The 27,952-nt window shown below is 50.4% G+C and overlaps 1 protein-coding gene across 3 annotated transcripts; it reads right to left on the reverse strand.

Moving 5' to 3' along the window:
• Window positions 1-27,821, reverse strand: GGT5 (gamma-glutamyltransferase 5). Of its 3 annotated transcripts, none has more exons than XM_041728376.1 (12): window positions 26,889-27,821; window positions 8,452-8,582; window positions 7,702-7,797; window positions 7,004-7,199; window positions 6,240-6,397; window positions 5,595-5,741; window positions 4,674-4,810; window positions 4,259-4,449; window positions 3,754-3,860; window positions 3,460-3,578; window positions 3,235-3,345; window positions 1-464 (listed from the first exon to the last, which is right to left on the reverse strand). In XM_041728376.1, the coding sequence occupies exons 2-12, from the start codon at window positions 8,498-8,500 to the stop codon at window positions 318-320; spliced, it is 1,458 nt and encodes a 485-aa protein (XP_041584310.1). In that variant the 5' UTR covers window positions 8,501-8,582; window positions 26,889-27,821; the 3' UTR covers window positions 1-317. The 3 variants fall into 3 exon arrangements, with proteins under 3 accessions (XP_041584310.1, XP_041584308.1, XP_041584309.1); XM_041728374.1 differs by having other exon boundaries at window positions 24,799-27,821; XM_041728375.1 differs by lacking the exon at window positions 1-464 and adding an exon at window positions 1,746-1,898 and having other exon boundaries at window positions 24,799-27,821.
• Between the last annotated feature and the right edge of the window lie 131 nt (window positions 27,822-27,952).

The following is a 27,952-nucleotide window of genomic DNA, read 5'->3' on the forward strand; positions in this document are numbered from 1 at the left end:
TGAGGTCCACCCTGCTCTTTAATCTTGGACTAGAGGGTATACAGATGGGGAGTGTGGCCTGGGGGGAAGGTGGGCCACAGTCCTGGGTGAGAGGCTTAGCGAAGGCTTGGGGGGCCAGGGAAGGGCTGCAAGGGGCTCTGGGAGACGGCTCATCCCTCACAGTCATCCGACTTTCAGGCTGTCCACACCTCTTGCAGCCTCAGGCCAACCCTCTGCCGAAGGGTCCAGATCCTGCTTGAGTGCTTGGTCCTGTGGCCAAGGCCAGCCTGGGCACAGGCTTATGGGGGGCCAGACTGCAGCTCTCAGGAGCAGTCTGCTCAGTAGCCTGAGGCCTCCCCACCTTTTCTCGGGTCCGCTGCGGCATACACACAGGCCCCGTCCTGGGACACGGCCTGGACCACGTTCAGGAAGAAGAGCCTCTCAGTCTGGTTGTGGCCCCTGTCCTGGAGCCCCTTCTGCACCTCCTGGAAGGAAAAGAAGGCCAGTGCACAGGTGAGGACAGCTTAGCTCCACCTGTCTAGGGGGCAAGGCCACAGGCAGAGAGACCTGAGCCCCAACGGAGCCAGCAGGACTGGGCGTCCAGTGGGAGAGCACTGGAGGCAGGCCTGTCTATAGGGCATGGAGTCTGTGGTCTCCCACAGAAAGTTCCAGTGGAGGAGCCAGGCTCCAGGGAGCACAATGGGGAGGATACCAGTCAGGCCAGAAGGAGCTCGAAATGCAAGATCATTTCTGGCCTGGATCCAAGGACACCAGGGCCTGAGCACAACATCTGAGGACTCTAGGGGCTTTGGCAGAGAAATGGCTGCTGGGAACTTAGGCTGACAGACCTCTAATTTTGAGGACCTTGAAAGCAAAGCCTTCTAGAAGGTAGAACCTGGGGCCTTTGGAGTAAGTCTCAGCTCCTCCATACATAGGAACTGTCCAACTCAACATCTGGCTCCCTGCCTCAGGGTCTCAGTGCCCAGGGACCCTGGGACAGGGAGGAGGAAGGTCCTGGTACCAGCAGCTGGGCTACATAAGACCTTCCACCTCAACACTGACCGGAGAAGACTAGAGACCCTGGCTGCCAAGAAAATGGTAAACTTCTTAGGGTTTGAGGCCCTAAAAGCTTAGTGCCCCATTGGTTGAGGAAGCAGCTGAAAGGAGGATCCAAAGCTTCAGATCCCATTTTCTTGAATGCCTATGAGTTCAAGGACATTGACGCCCTGGTTAAAGGCACCAGTGCTCCTGGAGGGTGAGGCGCTCAGTGCATGTGGCTCCGGTCTCAGAGAGCGAGTCTGTGGAATTTGAAGACATCAGGGACCTAGGTGTGGGTTTCTAAGAACCCACAGGGTTCTTAGAGTGTTAGGGTGCTCACATATTTGCCAGTCTATAACCTTTACACGGATTCTGAAGTGTAGAGGCCTGTGCTATTCGGGCCTCACATTTTCTTTCTTTTTTTTTTTTTTTTTAATTTTTTTTAAATTTATTTTTGATAGTCAGAGAGAGAGAGAGAGAGAGAGAGAGGCAGAGACACAGGCAGAGGGAGAAGCAGGCTCCATGCACCGGGAGCCTGATGTGGGATTCGATCCCGGGTCTCCAGGATCGCGCCCTGGGCCAAAGGCAGGCGCCAAACCGCTGCGCCACCCAGGGATCCCCGGGCCTCACATTTTCACTTAACATTTTGGACCAGCCCCAGGCCAAGGATCTCAGCCCACAAGGGCCCTAGGTGCCAGTGATTTCTATGTACAAAGACCCTGATGCTCTGCAATCCATAGGACCAGGGCCTCATACCTGATGTCACACGGGTAGGGTGAGATCTCCAGAGCACCCTTGGGTTATGTTTCTCTGATGCACTAATTGTCCAGGGTCTTTAGATTTGAAGGCCAAGGTCCCCATGGCTGAGACAACAACAGGACCTGTGGTCATAGAAAACTCTGTGCCTTAGTATCTAGTGGCCAAATTCCAAGGCCCTGAGGAAGGAGGACCCTTCTGTCCTTAGTCCCTGGGTTGCCTATGAAGGCCTTTGGACAGTTAAGGCCTCCACCCAGACGCTAGTCATAGAAGGCCCTGGATGTACGGCCAACACTAACACTCCAAGCCAGCTGAGGATCTTGGCCTTATAGTTGGTCGTTGGCTTCTTCGAGTCCTCAGAGAATTGTCCACAAAGTAAAAACCTCAGTCAAGGTTCAGGAAGGATCCAAGATGAGCCCTGAGGGAATACTCTCCATCTTTCTGCCATGGGGAGGATCCCATAGCAGGAACTCTGAGAGTCCTTCATCTCCAGCCCCCAAGACTATGGTTCACAGGGGCTACACACACAATCCTCTGGAGTAAAGGTTCCTCACACTGTGGTGCTCTAAGGGCCAGGGGAGGCAGCCGTGACAACAAGAGTGCCTCACCACAGGAAAGGCAACTTTGAGGACCTTAGACCCCAGCTGGCTAAATCGACGCCAGGCATGAAGCTCAGGGCCTCGACACGCCGCCAGGCTTTTATTTTTACTTTTTTAAAAGATTTTATTTATTCATAAGAGATACACGGAGAGAGGCAGAGATACAGGCAGAGGGAGAAGCAGGCTCCCTGCGGGGAGCCCAATGCGGGACTCGATCCCAGGACCCTGGGATCATGCCCTGAGCCGAAGGCAGACACTCAACTGCTGAGCCACCCAGGCATCCCCTGCCAGGCTTTTAAATTAGACTTCAGCAAAGGGTATCTGCCAACCCAGAGAAGCTCTGAGGGAGGTGACTGTCTGTTGGGACAGGGCCATGGGGGCAGGGAGTCAGACAAGAGAGTTTAGCTCTGTGTGTGTGTGGAAACCAGGAAATGTTCCTAAGAACCAGCACTGATGCAACACCCATGCCGCAGAAGGAAATTGCTATGCAGACTGTCACAGAATACTCTTACAAATAAACTGACACATAAAGGTTACAAATTACACAAGGAAAAAGATCACCATGTGGGAGAGTCTGAGAGGCCACAGGAAGGAAAACTAGCTTCTAGAGAGAATAGGACAGAGCAGAGACCAAGGTGCAGAGGTGTTTGGCCTGGGAGAAGCATGGATAACACCCTGTTTCCTGCCTTGGAGGCCACAGGATTGGCCTGGTGCCTCCCCCGCTGAGCTTCTGAACTCCTGACAGCCCCAGAAGGGGAAGTGTGCCCAGCCTAAGATACTGGAGAGCTGGGACCCCATGGGGGGCTCTGAGCAGCATGCACCAAGGCATCTGTCCTAGTGGAGGCAGGGACAGTGGTCTTACCTGGCTGAAGTTGGGTTCATATTCCACTTGGCCATTGCTGTTGACATGTAGGATAGGGGCTGCAATGGCAGTCCTCAGGTCAAAGCCAAGCCACAACTTCTTTATAATAGCCTAGGGGAGAAAAAGAAAACACAGGAGGGGAGGGAGGGGACACCAGTGTCCCTACACGAACACCTCCCTTCCCCTGGAAGAGGGGATGTTCCAGCCAGGAGCTCCCTGACTCACCTGTGCCACAGCAGAGATGATGAGCTCCCCACCGGCCCCGCCTATCACCAGCTTTGACCCCTCGGCTGTGTTGATGAAGATGGAGGGGACCATGGATGATGGAGGCCGCTCACCTGGAACTAGAGGCCGGATGGGTGTCACCTGCAGCCTCACTTCCACCCAGCGCCCTCTAGACCACCCCTCCATCTGAGTCTCCATCCACTGCTGTGCAAACTGGGGCTGGCCCTAGGGCTGCTTTGTAGCGCCTGGCCTGCCCACTTTCCCTCTTCTCACCAGTGGAGTCCTCAGGCTCACCAGGTTGGGGGGTGACTTTCGAGCCCAGGGGGCGCCTCCAGCATAGGTCCAGAAGCTCGTTGTTGAGGAGGATGCCTGTGCGTGGTGAGTACAGCATTGCTCCAAAGCTGCAGACAGAGGGGAGTCTGGGCTCAGGCTGCAGGCTCCAGTCTCCTACCCCTCACAGGTGCCTGAGCACCACTTTCCAGGAGCCCCTCATTTTAGTGGCAGCCTGCTAGCGTGCTGGAGTCACTATTCTCTCCCTGGCATGCCCCCAAGAATCCACCTGTGCCCCCCATCAGGGTGTCCTTCTGGATAAAGCTCATCCCCAAGCAGATCCTGGCTCAGGGCCACCCATCGGAGGCCTTCCAGCCAGATGACAGAGTGGATGGTCCCTCTGACAGACAAGAAGGCCAGGGAAAAAGCAACGTACTGCCCCATGGACACAAGCAAGGAGAGACCGGGTGTTTTGTAAAACAAGCTGAAGGAGCAAAGGAGTGGGGCCTGGGGACAGGCAGGCACATACGGTGTGTTGATGGTGCTGGTGGCTGCCACAGCACTGCCATCCTCCCCCAGCACAGACACATGCGACGTGCCCATCCTGTGGCCCGAGGGCCCATCCAGGCCGTAGTGGCTGAGCTCGTGGTCACCCCGAGTGTCGATCTGCTGGCGGATATGCTGGGCCAAAGCCTCTCCCAGCAGGTCCTGGGAAGCGTTCTGGAGTGGCCGGGCAGGTGACAGCACCCACAGAGAAGAGGGTCACCTTGGGAGGCCCTCTCCAGTCTGTCCTCAAGCTCGGCCACCCCCAGACCCTGCCCATCCTCCCGCTCCTCTGAGATACGGTGCCAACACTGTCCCTCTAGTACTCGCCACTGGCCTTTCCTTCATGTTGAGCCCTGGGGCCCAGAAGGGGGCTGGCCACTGACCACAGACCACCTCACCTGGATCTCCAGGTGGCTGCGGGGGTCCCACAGCCGCCACCTCTGTCCCCCAGCAAACTTGAGCGTCTCCACAAGGTGATGGTACAAGTTCACACTCCCCTCGGGCCTGGCCACCGACTCCGAGGAGAAATTGAACCCTGGGGAGGGGGTGGGCACAGGTGGGGGTCACCCCCTGTAGTGGGTAGAAATGTTGGCCCCCCTCAAAAAAGATTTGTCCATGTCTTAATCCCCAGAACCTGCGACCACGACCTTGGCAAAAGAGTGAATTTTACCTTATATGGCAAAATGTGTGATTAAGTTAAGGATCTTGAGAAGAGCAGATTATCCTGGATTATCCGGATGGGCTCTAAACGTAATCACACAATTAAATGTAGTCTTATAAAATGGACACACAGAGAAGAGGAGGAGGCCGTGTGAGCAGGAGGCAGAGACGGGGATGATGCAGCCAGCCTGGGATGCTGGCCGCCACCAAGAGCTGGATGAGACAAAGAACACATTGTCCTCCAGAGTCCCCGGAGGAAGCATGGGTCAGCGGACACCTGGATTTTGGACTTCTGGCCTCCAGAACTAGGAGAAAATAGGTTTCTGTTGCTCTAAGCCACAAGTTTGTGTTGACTTGCCGCGGTGGTGACAGGGAACTGCCAGTCGGCCTCTCCCTGGACCCCCAGGCCATCCTGCAGGCCAGGCACCTGGCTGCGCAAAGGCCGCGCTCACCCCCTGCGCAGCCCGCTGCAAGGAGGATGGCTTGGCCTGTGCCAGAGGCCAGCTCCAGAACGCAGGGTCTTGACCCGGGTCCGCAGCCCCATCTTTGGAGTCCGGGGAGGGGGTGTCGAGCCAGAAAAGGAAGGCTGCCCAGAGCTACAGCTGGGCTCTGGAGTTCCCGTGGGGCCCGACTCTGGGTGGGAGGGCTGGGAGCCTGACCTCTGAGCACATTGAGGACGAAGCTGAGAATCGCGCCCCCTGCAGGCGGCGGCGGTGAGTACAGGGTGTAGCTCCCCAGGGGCATGGCCAGGGCCTCCACCACCTCCGGCCGGAACGACGCCAGGTCCTGCCGGGTCAGACGGCTGCCTGAGGAGAGGCAGAGGAGACCCCGTGTAGGGATGGGAACACTGAGGCCGAGGGACCGCCCCTGACCCCAGGTCGCGTGGTGGGGCTCTCCACACCGCCCCCCCTCGCCTGCTAGAGCCCTAGGGGTGATGGAGGGTCTGTGAGGGATGGGTGGCCAGAGGCAGGCAGTTGGTGGGAAGAGGATGGGAAGGTGAGAGGGGAAGCTGGCCTCTGAGGTTGTGAGGGTGGCCAGCTCCAGGCCCAGGAGCCCGCTGAGGCCCACCGTGGCCACCACTAACTCCCTCATTTACTGGGGCTCTGCTCTTCATGGGCCCTGACCCCTGACATTGGGGTCCTTGAGGCCAGCAGGGGGCAGGCCCGGATGCACGGCCCCCCCAAGTCCTGGGAGCAGTTGACATTCCCGCAGGGCTCGGGAAGGGTCTGCCCTCGCTCCTAGCACCCAGAGCCCACCTCTTTCTCAGGCAGGGCTGGGGGCTCCGGGACCTCAGCACAGCTGACCTTGGTTGGCAATGTCCTCCAGTAGCGTCTGGCCCAGCGTCCCCGTGTAGAAGGCCTCTGCACCCTCTGTGGCCACGGTTTCCAGGGTGGCGGCCAGTGCGGGCCAGGGGAATGGGTCCTGAGCCCTCAAGGGTTCTGTGCCGTTGAAAAAGAGCTGCCTGGGGAGTTGGGGGCAGCCTCAGGGTGGGGCCAGGCCCCGAAGGTAGCCACACTCCTGCAGGGGCTCTTGTAGGTTCCTGGGGACCCTACGGGGAGGCCGTCCTGGTCTGGGGTCCTGAGGGGCTGGTGTAGACATCAGGAGAGATGGTTCCTCTAGGATTGGGTGGGTCTAAAGACTCTCACCTCTCTTATCACCTGGGCCCAGGGAGAGCACACTCCCTACTCGGGCCTGGGACCCCTCCGGGAAGACACGGCCAGTGGGCTGGCAGGAGGTGAAGGAGGGTGGCCCAAGCCCTCCTGCCAGCCCAGAGGGAGTGAGAAGGGCAGGGCCAGAGGGTGGCGGCAGAGGCCACATCCACATCCTGGAGCCCATCCTTTGGGTTTAAGCCTCTTCTGACCTGAGCCGCTCTGATTAGGTTCTGTCCCCTAGCTCAAAGGTCTATGAACTGTGACAAAGTACTGGCCTTCCTGGCCTTCGGGCCCCTGACACCCCCACAGGGTCAACCCTTCAGCTCAAGGAGGGGCTGAGGTGGAACTGGGTGGGAGCCACAGCTCGAAGCCAGGAGCCGAGCGGGAGCCCAGGGGCCCCCTGGGGAAGTGCTCACCTCAGGGATGTCTTGGATAAGGAAGGCCTGAGGAAGTCATTCTGCAGGAACTGACTGAGGACGGAGGGCATACGGTAGTCCCCTCGGAGCAGGGCGATGGTGGGCCGGAACAGCTGTGCCCAGGGCAGGCGGCCGTGGCGGCGGTGGGCCTCTGCGTAGCCGCGGAGCTCGCCGGGCACTCCGATCCACTGGGCCCCTGCAAGGCACAGTGGCATCACGCCCCTGCCCTGGCCGGTGGCCTGCCCCAGGGCTTCTCCACCACCCCGACGCTTGCCCCACCAGCTCGGTCCCCCTGGCATGGTAGCCAGAATGAGCTCTCTGGAGGCCACATCTGACCATGTCCCTCCCTGCTCAACCTCCCCCATGGCTCCCCATTGCCTTCCCTCAGGGCCCAACACAAACTGGCCCCGGGATCCCCCACCCCACCCCCTACCCCATCTCCACTGACCTTCCAGCTCTTGGCCAGGCTGGTGCCTCTGCTTGGATCACCACTCCCTACTGAGAAAGCCCTGTTCCAAGGAAGACCCCCCCAACTCCAGAGGGTCAGGACCTCCTCCATGGGGGCTCCCCATTTGCTAGCTGCCGTTCCCTGGCACCAGGGTGTCTCAGCCTGTCCACAGAGCCCCCTCAGGGGAGTGCTCTGGTCAGCCGCAGTGGCCTGGTGGGGTGGGCGATGGTGGCTCCTCCAAGGGCCTCACCTGTGCCCAGTGGCTGGGCCTGCTCACACTGGTCCAGCAGATCTGGGATGTAGTTGGTGGGCACTGTCTCCCTGGCATTGATGACTTCCACCTTCCCTGGAGTTGGGGCAGGGCATGTGAGTGCTCAGGGGCACTCCTGTGGCTGCCAGGCCTCCCACCACCATAGCGCGCCCTCATATGGCCCTGGCCCTGCTCTAGGCCTCTCTCTGTACTTGAGCTGGCCTCTGCGCTGTAGGGGCCAACAGCAGGCCACCCAAAGATGGCCATTTTGGCATGAAGATTATTTTTGAGTTAAAAGCAATTAAAACCCAGCAGAATCCGGAAGAGCTTTTTACCTCACCCCTACTACTGCCTGAGAGAACTTAGAGGACCTGCTCCAGGAAAAGAGCTATCGCCATAGATAACTAGAGCAGGATATGAACTAGGTAGGGCAGACAGACAAGGGCTTGGTCAAAGTCCTCTGTGTCCCATTGTTTCCCAGTGCTCCCCCCACCCCCCAGCCCCCCACTCTCTAGCCCCTCACACATATTTGTTTAGCAAACATTTGCTCTTCTTTCTTTTCCTGTGAATTGCATTCTTTCCCTTCGAAGTTCCAGACCCCTACTCCCTTCCCCTTAGCTCATTTTGCCTGCCTGTCTTTGGGATTTTCATGTCCCCAGATGTAGGGGACAAAATTTGATTTTGTCCTGTTAATTTATCTCGTGTCAGTTTAATCCCATCCTCCCCATGGGGTCCCCTATCTGGACTTACCTGTGGTTGCATTGTAGATGGTGAAGATGACTCCTCCGCCCAGGCCCATGCTCTGAGGGTGGACGACTCCGGTGCAGACCAGAGCCGCGATGGTGGCATCCACGGGTGAGCCACGCTTCTGGAGGATGGCTCTAGGGGACACAGCACAGAATGAGAGGCCTGGCTCCCTGGCCACAGCCTCCCAACATGGGTTTGCTTGCCTGGCATTTACTAGGGAATGGTGACAGGTGGTTGACCATCTGCTGCCACCAAAGCCTGCGTGAGGTCAGACACCACACTGAGCTACCCCTTCAAGTCCAGCTGCTCACAGGTCCATGGCCCTCTACAGATTGCAAATTGTCACACCATTTACACCGCCCCTTGCCTTATATAAAGTACTTCTCAGTTTGCACCGTGCTTTTGCGGCCGTTATTCCCCGGGCCCTTCTAGACCCCTAGGTCCTCCCAGCAGTCCAGGAGCCCAGCCTAGGTAGCCCCCACACCCCATTTCATGGGGGACACGTGGGCCCCAGTCCTTTTAAGACTGTACTTTTTCAGGTGACCTTAGGATCTTGTCCTGCTACCACAGGCTTGGGCTAAGGGGCTCCCCAGGCCCACCTAGGGCCCCATGGGCACCAAGGGGTGGGCCATTTATTTATTTATGATAGTCACACAGAGAGAGAGAGAGGGGCAGAGACACAGGCAGAGGGAGAAGCAGGCTCCATGCACCGGGAGCCCGACATGGGATTCGATCCCGGGTCTCCAGGATCGCGCCCCGGGCCAAAGGCAGGCGCCAAACCGCTGCACCACCCAGGGATCCCGGGGTGGGCCTTTTAGTTCCAAGGTGCTAGTCAGACTGGCCTGTGTTGAGGAAATGACCCTGTTCTTAGGGCACCGCCCTGCACAGTTCACTGGGTGCTCCCTCTTTCTGCACTCAGGAGTCCTCCCAAGCCCTCCAAGGAAGCAAGTATTTATACCAGTTACAGACGGGGAAACCAAGGCCCAAGAAGGGGGTGGGCCTGGTTCCCCTCCTCCACCCCATGGGACCTCTGACCTCAGCACTCTCCCTCAGCTTGGGCACCCTCAGCCTGAGCACTCCACCCTGGGCTCACACTCTCCTCCGAGCCACATGTCCTTGCTCTGGGCTCACCCATAGGCACACATGGCTACAACATGGACACACATAATATTGGAACAGGAGAAGGGGCAGAGGCCAGCAGCATGATACAATAAGATGGTCACAGCCAGGCGAAGAAAAACACAGATGCTTCATAAGATTAAAACACCCTAAGCAAAAACAAGACAAACTGGAAAATGATTTTTTTTTTTTAATTCCCATCACAAAAACCTCATTTTGACTGGCCCATTTTCCCCTGCATCTGGAAGTGCTTTCTGCATTCGGCTTCCAGAAGACAAGTTCCCACCACCGCCGTCAATGCCACCACCACGCTCTGGTTTCCTGGCACCTCCCTGACCTCATGCTATTGGGGGCCTCGGGCTCAGTCTGCTGTTCCTTGTGCACCTATATCTTCTCTCAGATGACCTGACTTAGGCTCAGAGTTTAAATGCAACCTCCACAATGATAACCACGTTTTATCTCCAGCTCATACTGTCCCCTAAACTCCAGACGTATCCCCAGCCATCCACAAGATACCTCCTCTGGATATCTAAGAGGCATTTCACTTTTGTTTTACTTTATTGGTTTGTTTCTTAAGTTTTTATTTGAGGCATTTTACTCTTTTTCTTTTTTTAAGATTTTATTTATTTATTCATGAGAGACACAGAGAGGCAGAGACATAGGCAGAGGGAGAAACAGGCTCCCTACAAGGAGCCCAGTGTGGGACTCGATCCCAGGATCTCCAGATAATGCCCTGAGATGAAGACAGATGCTCAACCACTGAGCCACACAGGCATCCCAAGGCATTTTACTCTTAACATGACCTAACCTGCACTTCCTTCACATCTCTGCCCCCCAAAATGGCTCCCTTCCTACCTTCACTATGTTGTGCCCAGATCCAAGCCACCAGCATCTCTCACCTGGGTTATTGCAATGGTCTCCTACTCGGTGCCCCGCATCTGCCTTCCCCCTTATGTTTTAACAAAATTATCTGTCAAAATGTAAATCAGACATCCCTGTAATAGGAAATGAAATAATTCAGATCAAATTTCCCAGACCACTAAAAAAGCCAGAAAGAGAAAATATCTGCTTAAAGGCATCACAGGCAGAGAAAAAATGCAGGCCTCAGGACAGAGGAGCCTGGCATTTGGAGCTGCTCTACCCATTCAAGATGTTTGCCAGTCCTGAAAGAAGTGGTCAAGAAGCCATGCAGTACTTTTGACATCCTCATGTGACTGCGGCCTGGGCTTGCTGGTGAACCACACTTGGAGATGGGTCCTCACTCTCAGAGTGAAACAAGAAACAGACCAGCCCTGACAAGCCCAGTGGCCCAGCTTCAAATCATCACTGTCAATCAAATTGGATTAAGGCGATTCCTGAATGTTAGTATTCTGAGCCTCAGATTTTTTCTAACAATTATTTTTAACCATTTCAATACATTCTTCAAATGCTAACTTTAAAATAACCAAGCAAACAATGCAGTAATACAGCATAAACAAAGCCCAAGAGAAAGCACAAACAATGAAGAAAGAGACCCATCGATCTCCAGATTATGAAACTGTCAGGCCACAGACTCTAAATAACTACATTTAAGGATATAAAAGACAAGATTAAGGATTTCCCCAGAGAAATGGCAACTATAAAACATGGAATTAGGAGCTCAGTGCTAACAGTAGATTAGCAACATATTGGACACAAGTTTTTGGGGTTTTTTTTTTTAGATTTTTATTAATTTGTTGAGTGAGAGAGAGAACAAGAGAGCACAAGTGGGGAGGAGGGACAGAGGGAGAGGGAGAAGCAGGCTGCCTGGTCAGAGATGATGCATGATGCACATGCGAAGTGACTCAATCCCAGGACCCTGGGATCATGACCTGAGCCCAAGGCAAATGCTTATTGGACTGAGCCAGCCCCGCACCCTGGACACAAATTTTTTTTAAAAGGTTAATTCAATATAAAATATCAAAATTTAAGTATGGGGGGAAAGTATAGAACATACAAAAAATATAGTAAGAGACAGGGATAAAATGACAATAAAACTATATATATATAGTTTTATATAGTATATATATGACATAGTATATATATGACAATAAAACTATATATATAAAAAACTATATATATATCATGTGAACACTATGTATAATTACATATGTATAATTAATTCTGTATTAATACATATATGTATAATATAATATGTATAATTACATTAATTTTAGACCAAGTAGATTTTATTAGAGATAATAGGGACACATTAATATTATAAAAGGCTCAATTCAACAAGAAAAAAATAGAAAGAAAAAGAAAAAAGAAAAAATAGAATAGAAAATTCTATCCAGAATAGAAAAATCTGGATACAGGTACACTTAACAGTTTAAAAACACACAAAGTAAAACTTGGCATAATGAAAAGAAGGAAGAGATAAATATACACAGGAGAAGATTTTAACATACCTCACTCAGAATCTTACAGAATAGGTAAGAAAAAAATCAGTAAGGCTATAGAAGATTCGAACGACACCACTATCATAAGATGAGTGGACTGATGTTACAGAATGCAGTACTCAACAGTCATGCATAGAATATTTGTATAAACAGATCATTTTATGGACTTTTAAGCAAGTTTCAAAGAACTGAAATCATATAAATGACTTAGAAAATCCCCATGTATTTGGAAATCAAGAAAAACACTGATAATTAGCCCATGGGACAAAGAAGACATTACAATGGAGATTAGGAAGTGTTCTGAAACGAGAATGATGAAAATACCACACATCTGAGTGTGTGGGGTTATCAACAATGGTGTAAGAGAAATGGGAAGGGAGGAAATGGGTCTGCAGAATTCCCACATCACCAGTGTCTCATAGGGAAGTCGGGAGGGCCAATCAGTCTGAGAACTTTCACTCAGATGAGTATTACAGATTTGGTTTGGCAAGCTCCAGCTTATGCGTGAGTGAAAGGTAGCCAAAGAAAGGCATGGTGCCAAAGAGTTTTGGGTTTTGAGGACTCTCAAAATGAATAAATGAACACTCTCCTCCAAGGCAGAGGGTCTGCCTGAGGAGAAGCTGCTGTAGTAGAAGCAAACTAAACAAGACTGGAACCATAGAGGGAAAAGAAAGAGAAAACAATTATCAGAAAGTAGGAGACGGGGCGCCTGGGTGGCTCTGTCAGTTGCATATCCAACTCTTGGTTTCAGCTCAGGTCATGATCTCAGAGTCACGGGATTGAGTCCTGTACTGAGCTCTGCACTCAGCGGGGGAATCTGCTTAGGTTTCTCTCTCTCCTCCCCCTCTGCTCCTCCCCCTACTCAGATGCACATGCACACACACACTCTCTCTCTCTCTCTCTGTGTCTCTCATGAATAAATAAGTAAAATCTTTAAAAAAAAATAAAGCAAATGTTAACGTCAACTTAATATTTCAAAATGTGTCAAAATAAATTAAAAGAATTATAGAAGCAATGAAGGGGCAGTATACATCAAAATTAGAAAAACTTTTTTTTTAAATATTTTATTTATTCATTCATGAGAGACACAGAGAGAGAGGTAGAGACACAGGCAGAGGGAGAAGCAGGCTCCATGCAGGAGCCCGATGTGGGACTTGATTCCAGGACCCTGGGATCACGTCCTGAGCTGAAGGCAGATGCTCAACCACTGAGCCACCCAGGTGCCCCTAGAAAAACTGTTAATGAAGAGATTAGAAAAGATGACTTTAGAAAACAAAACTATAGAAAAAAAAACTCAAAACTAGAGAACTCAGGAAAGAATAAAACAAAAGAAAAAACTCTCAGAAATGAAGGCTAAACAAAGATAAATAGAGCAAATCCTTACAGAGGTTCCCTAAAAAAAAAGAGAGAGAGAGAAAATGAAAAGAGGGAATTTTTTTAATCAAAAAGAAATGAAAAAGAGATTTTAAAATACAAAAGATAGGCAAGAAGATCAAACATACACTTAGTAGGAGTCCCGGAGTGGAAAGCCAAATCTATGGGACAGAATAAAATAAACACTATAATTCAAGATAACTCTCCTGATTTAAAAAGAAAAAAAAACATAAAACTTATTCTGTATTGAAAAAAGTCATTCCACTGCATGGGAAAAATCAATTTGGAATAGTCAATATTGAGGTATATTCTAATAAACTATTAACTTTAATAACAATAATTATTTGGGCATCTAGGTATAAAGATTAGTTTTCTTAGAAAATAAGATTGTCATCAGACTTTTCAACACCAATGAAGTGTTATAATCAACACATTCAAGGACAGAAAATGTGAACCAATGATTTTATATCCAGATAAACTGACAGTCACCTACAAAGGCCACGGACTTTTATAAACACTCAAGAACTCAGTGAATATTTACTCTGTGAAAACTTCCTGAGGAATCTAATATAAACAAACTTCAGGGCAGCCTGGGTGGCTCAGTGGATTGGTGCTGCTTTCTGTCTGGGGCGTGATCCTGGAGACCCGGGATTGAGTCCCACGTTGGGCTCCCTGCATGGAGCCTGCTTCTCCCTCTACCTGTGTCTCTGCCTCTCTCTCTCTCTCTCTTTGTATCTCTCATGAAAAAATAAATAAAATATTTAAGAAAAAAAAGAAAAGAACAGAAAATTTAAAAAATAAAACTTCAGACAACTAAAATAACATGAGTGAGAGTAGGAATTAAATACATATTTACCTATAGATTTAAGAGTAAAAGTGATGGTTATAATGGAAACAGTACAGCAATGTAATGTCTATTGTTCTGAAAATGTAGGTACAGTACAAACACAAAAATGGAGTAGAGATATTGTTTTGAGGACATGACTGTTGTCTTTTACTTATGGGCTAAATGACAGGCTAAAAAGAGAAAATACTCTGGTTTACAGGCCCCCTCCAGTACCGATAAAAGTAAATGTACCTTTGTTACGGCACACAAAACTGGATGTTTGGATGTGTTAAGTGAACCAGTGAAAATTTTTCTTTTAAAGATTGTGTGGACAGAAAACTCATTTGGTAGAAGAAAGAAAATTAAATGAAAAAAATAGTAGAAACACCTAAAGCTATTATGGGTGGTGAGACCTGTTGTGTGGGTTAAAAAAAAGGAGGATGGGAGTGAGAATGGAGAGGCTATATAAGAAATAAAATAAGGTTATTGATTTGACCAGTAGGTATTAACTGAGAGTAAAAAGATATCCCATATCCCTTCAGATCCTATCTTGGGAAAGAGAACAGAGGAAAGAAGAGGTTTCTAGGTAGTTTCAGTATCACTTATAGTAGAGAAGTCTCTCAATCTACTGGGATAGACAGAGGAGAGAGATTTTTATTCTGAGGAATTGGTTCATATTATTGCAGAGGCTGGTAAGTTCAAAATCTGTAGGGCAGGCAGGAGGATGGAAATTCAGACAGGATTTTTATGTTACAGATTCAATGCTGAATTCCTTCTTCCCTGGGAAATCTGGTTTTGCATTTCAGGCCTTTAACTGATTGGATGTGGCCCACCCATGTTTTAAAATAATCTGTTCTACTTAAAGTCAACTGAATGAAATGTTAATTACATCTACAAAAGACCCTCAGAGCAACATCTAGACTAGTATTTGACCAAAAGACTGGGCACTATAGCCTAGTTTAACCATCAGAGTAGTAAAGAATTTCCCCCAAAAGTAGAAGAACTAAAGTACCATATTTATATGTCTAATATTGTAATTACATATAATATATGATACAATGAAGATATCAACAGAAGTATATTAGAACAAAAACACAAACCTTTCTTTTTTTAAAATTTTTATTTATTTATGATAGTCACACACACAGAGAGAGGCAGAGGCACAGGCAGAGGGAGAAGCAGGCTCCATGCACTGGGAGCCCAACGTGGGATTCGATCCTGGGTCTCCACAGGATCGCGCCCTGGGCCAAAGGCAGGCGCCAAACCGCTGCGCCACCCAGGGATCCCACAAAACTTTCTTGATATCAAAAGCTATGCCAAAAAGAGAAAATAAGTGATATATTTCTTGTTTTTGCAAAGAGAAATTTAAAAAATCATAGCAAAAAAAGAAACAAAGAAAAAAAATGAGAAGAGACATATAAATTAAAAAACACAAGAAAAATAAAAGACAAATGAAAATAATTCCCCCTAAAAGACTGAATAGAAACAAGATGGGGGCCCTGGGTGGCTCAGTCATTTGGGTGTCTGCCTTGGGCTCGAGTCATGATCCCAGGGTCCTGGCATTGAGCCCTGTGCTGGGCTCCCTGCTCAGTGGAGAGCCTGCTTCTCCCTCTCCCTCTGCTGCTCCCCCTGCTTATGGGTGTACTCAATCTCTCTCTCTCTCAATAATAAATAAATAAATAAATAAATAAATAAAATCTTTAAAAAAACAAAGGAACAGGATGAAGATGATGTGAATGAGATCTTTAAGGATATATATAGTCTTTTACACAGTTTTGACTTATATTCAAAAATAAAATTAAAAAGGAAACCCTAGAATTGAACACAAATTGGAAAAAAATTAAGCTAATGGTATATTGAACTGATAACTACACAGGAAAAATATTTTAATTTTACCATACATCTTTTGTGGGATATATCCAAAGGACAACAAAACAAAAACAACAACAACAACAAAAACAACCTGCAAAGACATCTCAAATTTTACTTAGTAGATTTGTTGTTTATAGTAGTACTGTTGAAGTAATTTTGAAACTATTTTGTGATTATTTGGGGAGAGAGCAAGTAAGTAAATATATTAACGTTGATGAGAACTTCTCATACCATGGCAGAAGAGACACACAGGACCAGATAGAGGAAGATGGGAAGGAGCCTATGACTGTGGATCTCAACTGGAGGTCTCAGTACAGACTCATGATATTTGTACATTGCTCCTGGTTCTATGCAGGGACACAATGTAGAAGGAATGGCTTCCCTGTATCAATGAACACTCCTAGCACTCAGATCTTGATTTCTGAAATACCATACGCTCCTGATTCCTGATTTCAGATCTGGCTGAGGGAATATACAAGTATACTTGTGTATATATACAAGTATACTTCTTGGGCTAGAAGTCAAGAAAATTTTCCAAGACTAATGGATTCATGTGAAAGAACATAGTTGCTGGCCTTGAGGAGCTCCCATTGGTCAAATCTGTGACAATTTGGGCATTGAAAAACATAACAGGGCAGCCCAGGTGGCTCAGCGGCTTAGTGCTGCCTTCAGCCCAGGGTCTGATCCTGGAGACCAGGCATCGAGTCCCATGTCAGGCTCTCTGCATGATCCCAGGGTCCTGGCATTGAGCCCTGTGCTGGGCTCCCTGCTCAGTGGAGCCCAACACACTGCATGGAGACTGCTTCTCCCTCTGCCTCTCTCTCTGTCTCTGTCTCTGTCTCTGTCTCTCTCTCTCTCCCTCTGTGTGTGTGTGTCTCTCATGAATGGATGAATAAAATCTTTAAAAAAAAAGCATAATAGTGATGGCTTATAATATATTGAATCAAAACAGTCCTTGAGTTGATAGTGATACTCGAGAACATCTAGGTTGGGGAGAAGGGGATATTTTTTACCGAAGAACGCAAGCTCGTGAATGTTGAAGAGATGGCAGGTTTAGAAATCATCTTTTTGCAAACACAAATTTATTTATTCAGACAAGGACCAAAATAGATGCTAAAACATGGATCAGGTGTTTGACAAAAGGATATTCACCTTGACTCAAAGTATCAAAGTATCGTTACTGTGTTACTAATTTAATAAGGAAAATGGTATTCCTTACAATGCAGACATATGGAAGATATCACCTTTTATGAAGTAATCCAACTTAATTAGCCTCACCAATGATGGGAGAGCCTTCATGTTTAACCAGAGTCTAATAAAGAAGAAGGAATCAGACAAATCAAGATTGTGAAGCAAGGCTGTGATTCAACTGGATGGACTGGCTCTAAAAATGTTAATGTCGCAGGGGCACCTGGGTGGCTCAGTTGGTTAGGCAGCCCACTCTTGATTTCAGCTCAGGTCATGATCTCTGGGTCCTGGGATTGAGCCCCGCCTCTGGCTCTATACTTGGTGGGGAGTTTCCTTGAGATTCTCTTTCTCCTTTCCCTCTGCCCCCTCCCCCTACTCACAAGCTCTTTAAATAAATAAATAAACAAATAAATAAATTTAAAAAAATTAATGTCATAGAAGATCAATTTTGTTTGTTTTTTTAAGAAGCAAGAGATAGGGACGCCTGGGTGGCTCAGCGTTGGGCATCTGCCTTTGGCTCAGGGTGTGATCCTGGGGACCCGGGATCGAGTCCCATATCAGGCTCCCTGCAGGCAGCCTGCTTCTCCCTCTGCCTATGTCTCTGCCTCTCTTTCTCTCTCTGTTTCTCTCATGAATGAATAAATAAAATCTTTTTAAAAATTAAAAAAAAAGAAGCAAGAGATAGTTCTATATTAAAGAAGACTAAAAAAACATGACGATCACTGATTGGATACTGGATCTAAAGAGATAAATTAATAGAGGTTATAGGTAGATGATAGAGAGATAGATAGATAATAGATGACAGAATTATTGGATCAGTGGGGAAAATTTGAATTGGATAAGGTATCAAACACTACTATTATATCAAGGTCAAATTTCTTGAGTGTGATAATGGTATCTATATTATATAGGAGAATGATCTTATTCTTAGTATATAAGTATATATTCTTAAGTATATATCTTCTTAGTAGATATATACTTAAGTATTTAGGGATAAGGTGCCATGATTAATCAAACTTTTTTTTTAAAGATTTTATTTATTTACTCATAAGAGACAGAGGCAGAGACATAGGCAGAGGGAGAAGCAGGCTCCCTGCAGGGAGCCTGTCGTGGGACTTGATTCCAGGACCCTGGGATCACAACTTGAGTCAAAGGCAGATGCTCAACCATTGCCACCCAGGTGCCCCAATTAATGCAGCTTTTAAAAAATACAGATAGATAATATATAAAGAGAGAGAGAGAAAATGAGGTGATATATTAACACTTGGTGAACCGAAGTGAAGGATAAATGGGCATTCTTTCCATTTTTTCTGTGGGTGTAAAACTTTTTCAGAGGCATCTGGTGGCTCCATCGGTTAAGCATCTGCCTTCAGCTCAGGTCATGATCCGAGGGCTCTGGGATCCAGCCAGGCCTACAATGGGCTTTTTGCTCATCAGGGAGCCTGCTTCTTCCTCTCCCTCTGCCTACTACTCCACCTACTTTTGCGTGCTCTCTTTCTGTCAAATAAGTAAGATCTTAAAAAAATAAAAAATAAAACTTTTTCAAAATAAAAATAGGATCACCTGGCTGGCACAGTCAGGCATCCAACTGTTAATTTTGGCTCAGGTCATAATCTAGGGTTGTGGGATAGAGCCCCACATCGGACTCTGTGCTCAGTACAGATCATGCTTGAGATTCCCTCTCCCTCTCCTTCTGCACCACCAGCTCATGCTCTCTCTCTCTCTCTAAAATAAATAAATAATTAAAAAAAAAATACAAGCATTTAAGGGGAAGTAGCCAAAACAACAGCAAAAAACTTGTGAAATGCAGCTAAGCCAAACTTTGAGGGAAAATTATAGCTTTAAATTATTTATTGGGCAGCCTGGGTGGCTCAGCAGTTTAGCGCTGCCTTCAGTCCAGGGCATGATCCTGGGGACCCGGGATCGAGTCCCACGTCCGGCTCCTTGCATGGAGCCTGCTTCTCCCTCTGCCTGTGTCTCTGCCTCTCTCTCTGTGTGTCTCTCATGAATAAATAAATAAGATCTTAAAAAAAAGACTTCTCAAGAACAAAGAGAGAAAACACTAATTACTAATACCAGAAATGAAAGAGGACTCATTACAGACCTTACAGACATTAAAAAAGTATTAAGAAAATGGTATGAACCAATAGTCTGCCAATAAAGGTGACAGTTTGCATAACTGGATGAATCCCTTGGAAAGAATGAACTAAAATGGGCACAAGGAGAAATAAGGGACACCTGGGTGGCTCAGTGGTTGAGTGTCTGCCTTTGGCTCGGTTGGTAATCCCGGGATCCTGGAAACAAGTCCCACATCAGGCTCCTGGCAAGAAGCCTACTTCTTCCTCTACCTATGTCTCTGCCTCTCTCTGTGTGTCTGTCATGAATACATTTTAAAAAGAAGAACAAGAACAAGAAATAATAAAAACTTGGTAGTCTTTCTTATTAAAGAAGTAGAATCCATTTCTAGGGCACCTGACTGTCTCATCTCAGGGTTGTAAGTCTGAGACTCAAGTTGGGTATAGAGATTACTTACAAATAAAATATTAAAAAAAAAAGAGAGAGATAGAATCCACTATATAAAACCTTCACACACACACACACACACACACACACACACACACACAAATAACTGGCTCAGAAGCCTTAACCAGTAAATTCTTCCAAGCATTTGAAGAGAAAATAACACTAATCTTAAAAACAAAAAAACAACACAAAACCTTGTCTCCCAGAATGTGGAAAAAGAGAGAACACTTCCCAGTTCTTTTTATGAGGCCACTAAACCTTGATACCAAAACCTGGGGACGCCTGGGTGGCTAAGCCATGGAGCATCTACCTTCAGCTTGGGTCATGATCCTGGGGTCCTAGGATCAAGTCCCGCATCAGGCTCCCTGTATGAAGTCTGCTTCTCTCTCTGCCTGTGTCTCTGCCTCTCTCTGTGGTCTCTCACGAATAAATAAATAAAATATTTTTTAAAAACCTGACAAAGATATTATAAGAAAGGAAAAAGTACAGACCAGAATCGCTCATTGAACATAAAGACAAAATTCCTAAACAAAATGTTAGCACATCAGGGGTACCTTGGCTGGCTCAGTCAGTAGAGCATGCGACTCTTATTAATCTCAGGGTCGTGAGTTCAAACCCCATAGTCGGTGTGCAGCCTTCTTAAAAAAAAAAGTTAGCAAACCAAATAAAAAATGATATTAAAATTGGAACAAGTGTGGTTCTTCCAGAGATGCAAGGGTGGTTTAATTTATTTTAAAAGATAGAAAAATCAGGCAGCCTGGGTGGCTCAGCAGTTTAACGCCGCCTTTAGCCCAGGGCCTGATCCTGGAATCCCGGGATCAAGTCCCACGTCGGGCTCCCTGCATGGAGCCTGCTTCTCCCTCTGCCTGTGTCTCTGCCTCTCTCTCTCTCTCATGAATAAATAAATAAAATCTTTAAAAAAAAAAAAAGATAGAAAAATCATTTGATTTTCTTGATAATGCAGAAAATGTATTTGATGTAAAACCTGATAGGAAAATGGGCAAAAGATTAAAAAAATTTTTTTTTTAATTGGAGTTCAATTTGCCAACATATAGCATAACACCCAGTGGGGCAAAAGATTTTAACAGAGATTTCATAAAAGAGGATATTCAGATGGCCAATAATCACAGCCCCTCAAGCACTAGGCATGGATTTGTTGATTGTCTGTCTCAGCCACCACAAAGGCAAGGACTTTGACCATCTGGTTACCACTGTGCCCCCAGGACAATGGCTGGCAGACAGTAGGTGCTGCATTCCTATTTGATGAAGCCTCCTGCAGGTAGAAAAGCATGCTCACACCTCACTCATCTGTATACACATGCTCACAGGCATGTGGCCCAGGTGAGGGCCACCTGGGCTAGAGTTCTTACTCCCCAGCTGCATGATACGGGGCACGCAATTCAACCTTCCTAAGCCTGGGTCTTTTTTTTTTTTTTTTTAAGTAAACTCTACACCCAATGTGGGATTTGAACTCATGACCCCAAGATCAAGAGCCACTTGCTCTTCTGACTGAAACAGCAAGGCACCCTGAGCCTTGGTCTTTTTAGCTGTGAGTGGAAACAGTTCTGACCAGCAGAGAGCTACAGTGTAGAACAATCACGCATCTCTAACACGTCTGTCCCCAAGCAGCTGAGAGGCTGCTGTCACCATCGCTGCTGTCACCCACCCAGGTTTGCACACTCCCACATGTGGATGCACGGTGCCAGGCACGCAGGCTGTTTCCACTAGCATGGCCCCAGAGGGGAGGAAATGCAGTAATTTCCTGGTGAGCTGGCCAGGAGTCCAGAGAGCCACTAGGGTCACAGGAACTGGGACAGGAGGAAGGCTCACACCCTAAACCCTATGAGCCTTCCCCACAGTAGGGTCCCCTGCTCTGACCCTAGCCCTAACTCCAGGTCCCGAGATGCCAACCACATCCAGTACAAGGCACTATAATAGTCAGTGGTCAGACTGCTGCCATCAAGGGAGCACCTCCTATGGGCCAGGCAAGCTGCATGCTCCCCCTCCATGAAGGAAGTGCTGGCAGGAGTCCCATTTCACAGGTGGGGAAACTGAGGCTGGAAGGTTACAACAACGTGCCGGAGCCCCTGCTCTCCTCTGACCTGAGAGTGTGACCCACAGACCTCTGGATGGGGCTGGAGCAGCTGATAAGACCCAGCTCTCAGGGGCCCATCCCCATGCTCACCTCTGCAGCCCAGTGCCAGCCCAGACTCCAATGCCCTAGAAGGTGAACACTCTGGATACCACAACCTTCTTCTTTTTTTTTTCCAAATTTTTAATTTTTTGAAAAAATTATATATTTGAGAGAGAGAGAGAGAGACCACAAGCAGGGGGAGCAGCAGAGGGAAAGGAAGAGGCAGGCCCAGGAACCTGAGATCATGACCTGAGCTGAAAGCAGAAGGCAGACATTTAATGGACTGAGCCACCCAGGCATCGCCCCCACTATCCTCTTTTCCAGCTTCTCCCTTCATGAGTAAAGCTCTGGCCTTTACAGGTCTGCTAGGGGCTGGGGAGGCTTTGGGACCCAGGACAGGCGATGGAGGGCTCTGGGAAGACCCCGCTGCTCTAGGAGCTCAGGACAGTTTCCATCCCTACAGAGGCAGCAAGAGAATGACAGTCCCAGCTGGGCTTGCTCACTCTGTGACACCAGGCAGCTCCCTTCTGTTCAAGCCTAGTTTCCTTAGAACTCAAGTGCAGCAATGAATCCCATTGGATTCTGGGAAAAACAATGAATCTTCCCACTGAGGATCTTGTAGGAGGACAGGTATTTCTTTTTTCTTTTTTTTAATTTTTATTTATTTATGATAGTCACACAGAGAGAGAGAGAGAGGCAGAGACATAGGCAGAGGGAGAAGCAGGCTCCATGCACCAGGAGCCCGACGTGGGATTCAATCCTGGGTCTCCAGGATCACGCCCTGGGCCAAAGGCAGGCGCTAAACCACTGCGCCACCCAGGGATCCCAACAACAGGTATTTCTGAGTGGCCACAGCAGACACATGTCACAAACCTAAAAGCTACCATTACCCTGAAGCTCACACAGTCTCCCTAGAAGACAAGCACTTACTCGGAGCCTTGAACGCCCAGTTTGCACATAAGCCTAACATGCTGGGACATAACTCTGAAAAAAGACAGACTAGAGGGATAGAGGGGACGGGACCTCACTGTCACTGTGTGTCTATTTATCCACTACTCATGGTGCTGGGTCTTCACTCATGCCAACCTTAAGAACCCGCCCCCAGGGGCTCTGGCTGTAGCAGAAGGCCCAGCCCAAAGGGGCAAACCTGGTGCTGGTAGGATAGGAGATTGGGTCTGGGAGGCTCCGCTGGTGAAAGGAGATGGTGGGCGGGGGAGCTGGGGACAGCACTGAGGAGGGACAGCAGGCTTCAGACAGGCAGTGCCCTTCAGACCCTGCAGTGGCATGGCCAGGAGCCCTCAAGGGGGTGGATTTTAGCCAGGAGGTCCCCCGGCCCAGCCAGGGTCTCTGGATCCATGATCCACAGCTTCGGGGGGACAGCTCCAGGCTCCCTCCCACTCCTGGCTTCTTAAAACAAGAAAAGGAAGTGGAGAGTGCTGTTCTTTGACAAACACACAAAACGCCAGGGGGGGGGGGGTGTTGGGGGGTGGAGAAACCACATCCGGCTCTCTTCCTACCAAGGAGAGTTGCAGGGAGCATCACGGACTCAGAACAGAGACCCCAACCCCAACTGTCACGTGCACAGCAGACTGTGCCACAGAGAGCCCCCCAAAGTCTCGGGGAGATACAGTGGCCCCAAACCCCCCACAGAGAAATGAGGCAGCAGCTCTCACTGCTGGCATCTGTGTCCCTGGCAGTGGTCTCTGGGGCCTGAAGCCCCTGGCACTGTTTGCATCTTTGCAACTATAGGTTGGAGGGTGGAGAGTGGGGGCACTCAGCACCCCTGTATGCTCTCCAGAGCACACGGGGAGGGGAGGCTTCCCTGGGGAGACCAGGTAGCCTGTCCTCCACTTGTCGCTGTCCTCCTAGAAGGAGCCCCAAGGGAGGGGAAAGAGGACTAGGTCAGGAGAGAGATGGACAACAGACAGAGAAAGGGAGGAAGGAAGGAGTGAAAAGGTGAATGAATGAAACAAGGATAAAGCATGTAGGGACGGTGAAGCCAGAACAAAGGTGGCACAGAACGCCACCTGCCCAGAGGTGCCCTGAGCCAGGACTTGGCCACACTCTCCCTTGCTCTGGGACTGTCCCCTCGGTTTACAAAGCACTTCTGATCCTGACAATGATCTATGAGGCGGTTATTCTGGGAAGCAGACCCAGCCAGCAGGGAGGGGGATGGTGGCTCAGGCTCCTTGCTGGCCTGGGCTGGGGGCCAAGGGCCAGGAGGGGCGTCCTGCTACATTCTGCCCCGGTGGGCAGTGGTAGCCTCCCACTGGCTGGGCTTCCTGGAAAGGAGTTGGAAAACATCAGCGGGGCCCCTTTCTACCACCCACCCTGCCCCTGCCCCAAATGAATGTCAGTCACTGGTCGGGCCCCAGGCAACCTCAGAAGGGGAGGCAGTGGGGGACATGGTGCTAGCAAGGGCAGGTTTCCCTGGTCCTGGGCCAGGGTGAGAGACTGGCTCTGGGCAGCACTGAGTGCACCCTGGCAGGCCAGGACTCGTCCATACTTCTGGGGAAAAAAACCCAGCCTTGGAGAATGGTCGTGGCTTCTCCGAAGGGCCAGCACCTATCATCAGGGCCAGCCTGGCCCAGACCAGTCACACCGTGGCCATGCCCTTTCCGGGCCTCCAGAGCCCTGGAGCTAGGGATAGACTCATGCACCACCTCTGGCAACATCCCCTAACCCCCTTGTGCCCCATACACACAGCTGCCTCCTGCTCTGTGCCAGGGTCCTGGGCCTGCTTCCTTGCTGGAATCCAAACCCACGTGGTCCCCACTACGAGTGTGCACGCACACACACACATGCACCTTCTCCACACTCTCACCACAGGTCACAAAGTCTCCGGCAGGGCTGGCCACCCAGAGCCACCCAGCAACCACCCACCTCTTACTCACCGCCCAATGTCCGAGCAGACCTTGGAGTCAGCGGCAACCGCGGCATGGGCAAAGGCCTGGGGCCCGCAGCGGGCATGGTGGCGAGAGAGGACCACAGCGGACACAATGATGGCCAGGGCCAGCCCCAACCCCAGCAGGACCATGCTGACCGTGGCCTTGTGGCCTTGGGCCATGACTCTGAGGCCCCAGGTGGAGACAGAGGGCAGATGGACACACAGATGGGTGGATGAATCCACAAGAAGATGGGCAGATGGATGCACAGGTGATTGGACAGATGAACAAATAGGTGGGGGCCAGAGATAGACAAACAGATTGATAGTCTAGACAGCTGGATATAGGATAGTAAGGGAAGGATGGTCAGAGAGACAGTTGGACAGAGACAGGATTACAGACAGGTGGACAGACAGGTTTACAAAGAGAGGCACCCTGGAGGACAGGTGGGTGTATGGACGGACAGCTGGCAGCAGCGGGGCTGCTGCCCTACTCAAGCGCTCGCTAGAGAGGCAGAGCTGGCCACACGCCTGAACTTCCAGTTTCTAGCCCCTGTTCTTGGCCCTGGCAGGAGGCCAGGGAGCAGGGCGTTTATGGGGAGTTTTCTTTCCAGAGAGGAGCAAGCCACTGCTGTTAACTCCCTCATTCCCACAGCCTGCCCCGTACAAGCCTTGATGGTAGCCCAGCTCTCCCAACCCATGTGCTTGAGGACGTGGCATCTCCTGTCCCCAAGGGAGCCAGGGTGCAGGGGTACAGGCTGCCCAGAGTCCCCATGGCTGCTCTCCAGTCCCCAGCAAAGCCAGGACAGCAGGGCTCAGGCTCAGAGGGGCAAGGAGCCACAGTGGTGCCCCGACTCCCACCTCCTTGGTGTGGTTCCACTCAGCAACAGCCTGCTTTGGCATCCCCAGAGCTGGAGGATACTGAGGATTTCTGGGGCAAAAGGGTGAGGCTGGAGGGGGACAGAGTCAGAGGGTAGAGTGGACCCAAGGCAATGGCACTCAGGGCCTGGGTTCAAGTCCCCGTTTGGCTGTAGCCTACTAGGAAGCAAGGGTGACCAGGAGGGGGCTCAGCTCTCCAATCTGCATCAGACACCCAGGACTACAAGACAGCTGTGTGAGGAAAGCAAATGGGGCATGCCTCCAGCCCTTGGCACCCAGTGCCCACCAGACCATCGACCCCTGGGTCCTGCTGTCCCAGAAACACCACCATGGGCCTCCTGAGAATGAGGCTGCCCTCCCATCTGCATCTCTGTGCTTCCCTGGCTGGGTGTCTGCTCCTCTGTGCTCCTCTGTGCTGGCTGTGCCTCCCCTCCTGGGGACACTAGCTTAGACCTTCCCCTGCCCAGACCTCAGGGTATTCAACAGGGAGGCAGCTGGAGGAGGGGACCCTTCTCGACCAGGTTTAGCAGGAGTAAAGGGTGCAGGGTCCTCAGGCTGGACTCCCACCTCCATAGCACCCACAGACCCCCTATGCTCTCTGGTTTCCTTTCCAGCTGAGCACTGACAGCCCCAGGCCTCTCTATGCCTCCTGGTACAGTAGAGAAACTGCCCACGCAGACACACAGCCCGCCAGCCCCCATCCTGAGCCCCCGGTCAGCCTGGGCAGGCTCCCCACTAGGCCTGTCCCTGCAGCTGCCACGTGGGGTAGGAAGCTTATGGGCGCCTTCTTCTGTTCCCACTGTCCCCCCTGCCACAGTGACATTGCTCAACCCAGAAACAAAGTGCATTCCTGGGCCAGGGCCAGCCCATCCGCTGGGAAGGCAGGGACAGAGACAGCGGGTCTGAGTGGAGGCTGGGGGGACACCCCCCCCCCTCCCCAGCCATTCTGGTCAGGCTGAGGCCAGGGTGCAGGGAACAGAGGAGCGAAGTCCCAGGAAAGGCAAGAGCATCATGCCAGGCCTACCTGGCTAGGTGTGGCTGGACAGGCTTAGCAAGGAAAGACCCTGAATATCCTTGTCCAGGAGGTGAGGGGCAGGAGATGATGGGAAGGAAAGAGAGGAAACCAAGTCCCCCAGCACCCAACGGAGCCCTCAGCTGAGCCCCAGGGGGCCTGGGGAACTGGGTGCACTCTGCCCATAAGCAGGAACCCACAAGCTTTACCTCCACCCGGAGCAAGACTAACCCCTCAGGCCTCAGTCTTCTCTCCTGCAAACATGGCCTTTCCTCTAGGGCCAAAATGAAGGCTGAGGAGATTGACACACCCCACCAGCCCAGCCTCCATCCTGTCCCCGGGGGACCCAGAGGTACCGCCCTCCAGGGCACAGGGCCCAGACACTGCAGACACAGAACCCTGCTTCCTTGTGGGCCCTTTAGAATCGCCAAGTTTTCCTGTCTCATGAAGGAGAGCCCAGACCTGGCCTCCCCTGGCTCCTGTGCCCCTGCCCTCAGGGGTCCCCGCTGATGCTCCCTGGTCAGGGGGCTATCTGGCCATCAGGCTGTGATCCCTCCTCCCCTGCCCACACCCGCCAGCCTTTCAGAGCTCCTCAGCCAGACATTACAGGAGTTTGCAGACTCTGGGGGAGGGCGGGAGGGGCCGGCTCATGGGGAAGGAGGCGGCCGCTGCTCCTCGCCAGGCCCCTCTGGCTGGGCTGTGCTCTCCAGCCGCTCACCACTCCAAGCCCTGACCCTTGGGATCTGGGGACCTCTTCCAGTTCACTGTTCCCTGAGAACTGGGCCTCCTTCTGGAGCTGATCACAGCTTGGGTTTCATTCTGGGTTTGGGCTTGGAAACTCCCCCCAGGCCTGGCTCCGACCAAGATGTCTTGCTCCAGCCTCTTGCCCAATCCCACTCTTCAGACTGGAGGTCCACCTCCGTGTGTCCTCCACAGTGTGAGCAGATGGCACCCCCGCCAGGCTGGAGGGGTAGCAGGGTTACAAGCATCAGTTGGCCGCTCTCTGCACAAGTGAACCCCAGGGCTGCGACGCCGCCTGGTGGCCAACACTAGGAAGTGCCACTGGCCCCTCAAGAAATGGGACCTGGGGCCCCTGGTCCAGCAACTCAGGGTGAGGACAGTGCTGGGTATGGACTGGACCTGTACCCCACTCCCCTACCCACCGCGTTCTCATGAAAATTCTCAGGCTAGCTCCCTCACCTAAGGTGTAAAGACCTCTGAGTCCCACGTCTCCACCGTCCCCACCGGACAGCTCCATTTCACACACAGGATC

The sequence above is a fragment of the Vulpes lagopus genome, chromosome 14 (genome assembly GCF_018345385.1).
Source record: "Vulpes lagopus strain Blue_001 chromosome 14, ASM1834538v1, whole genome shotgun sequence".
NCBI classification, from domain to species: Eukaryota; Metazoa; Chordata; class Mammalia; order Carnivora; family Canidae; genus Vulpes; species Vulpes lagopus.

Coding starts and splice junctions, on each gene's coding strand:
- GGT5 (XM_041728374.1), bottom strand. CDS start 24,971: ATGGCCCAAGGCCACAAGGCCACGGTCAGCATGGTCCTGCTGGGGTTG. Junction 7,798..8,451: donor CATCTACAATGCAACCACAG/GTAAGTCCAGAT, acceptor CCCCAACTCCAG/GGAAGGTGGAAGTCATCAAT. Junction 5,742..6,239: donor GGAGGACATTGCCAACCAAG/GTCAGCTGTGCT, acceptor GCCTCTCCTCAG/GCAGCCGTCTGACCCGGCAG.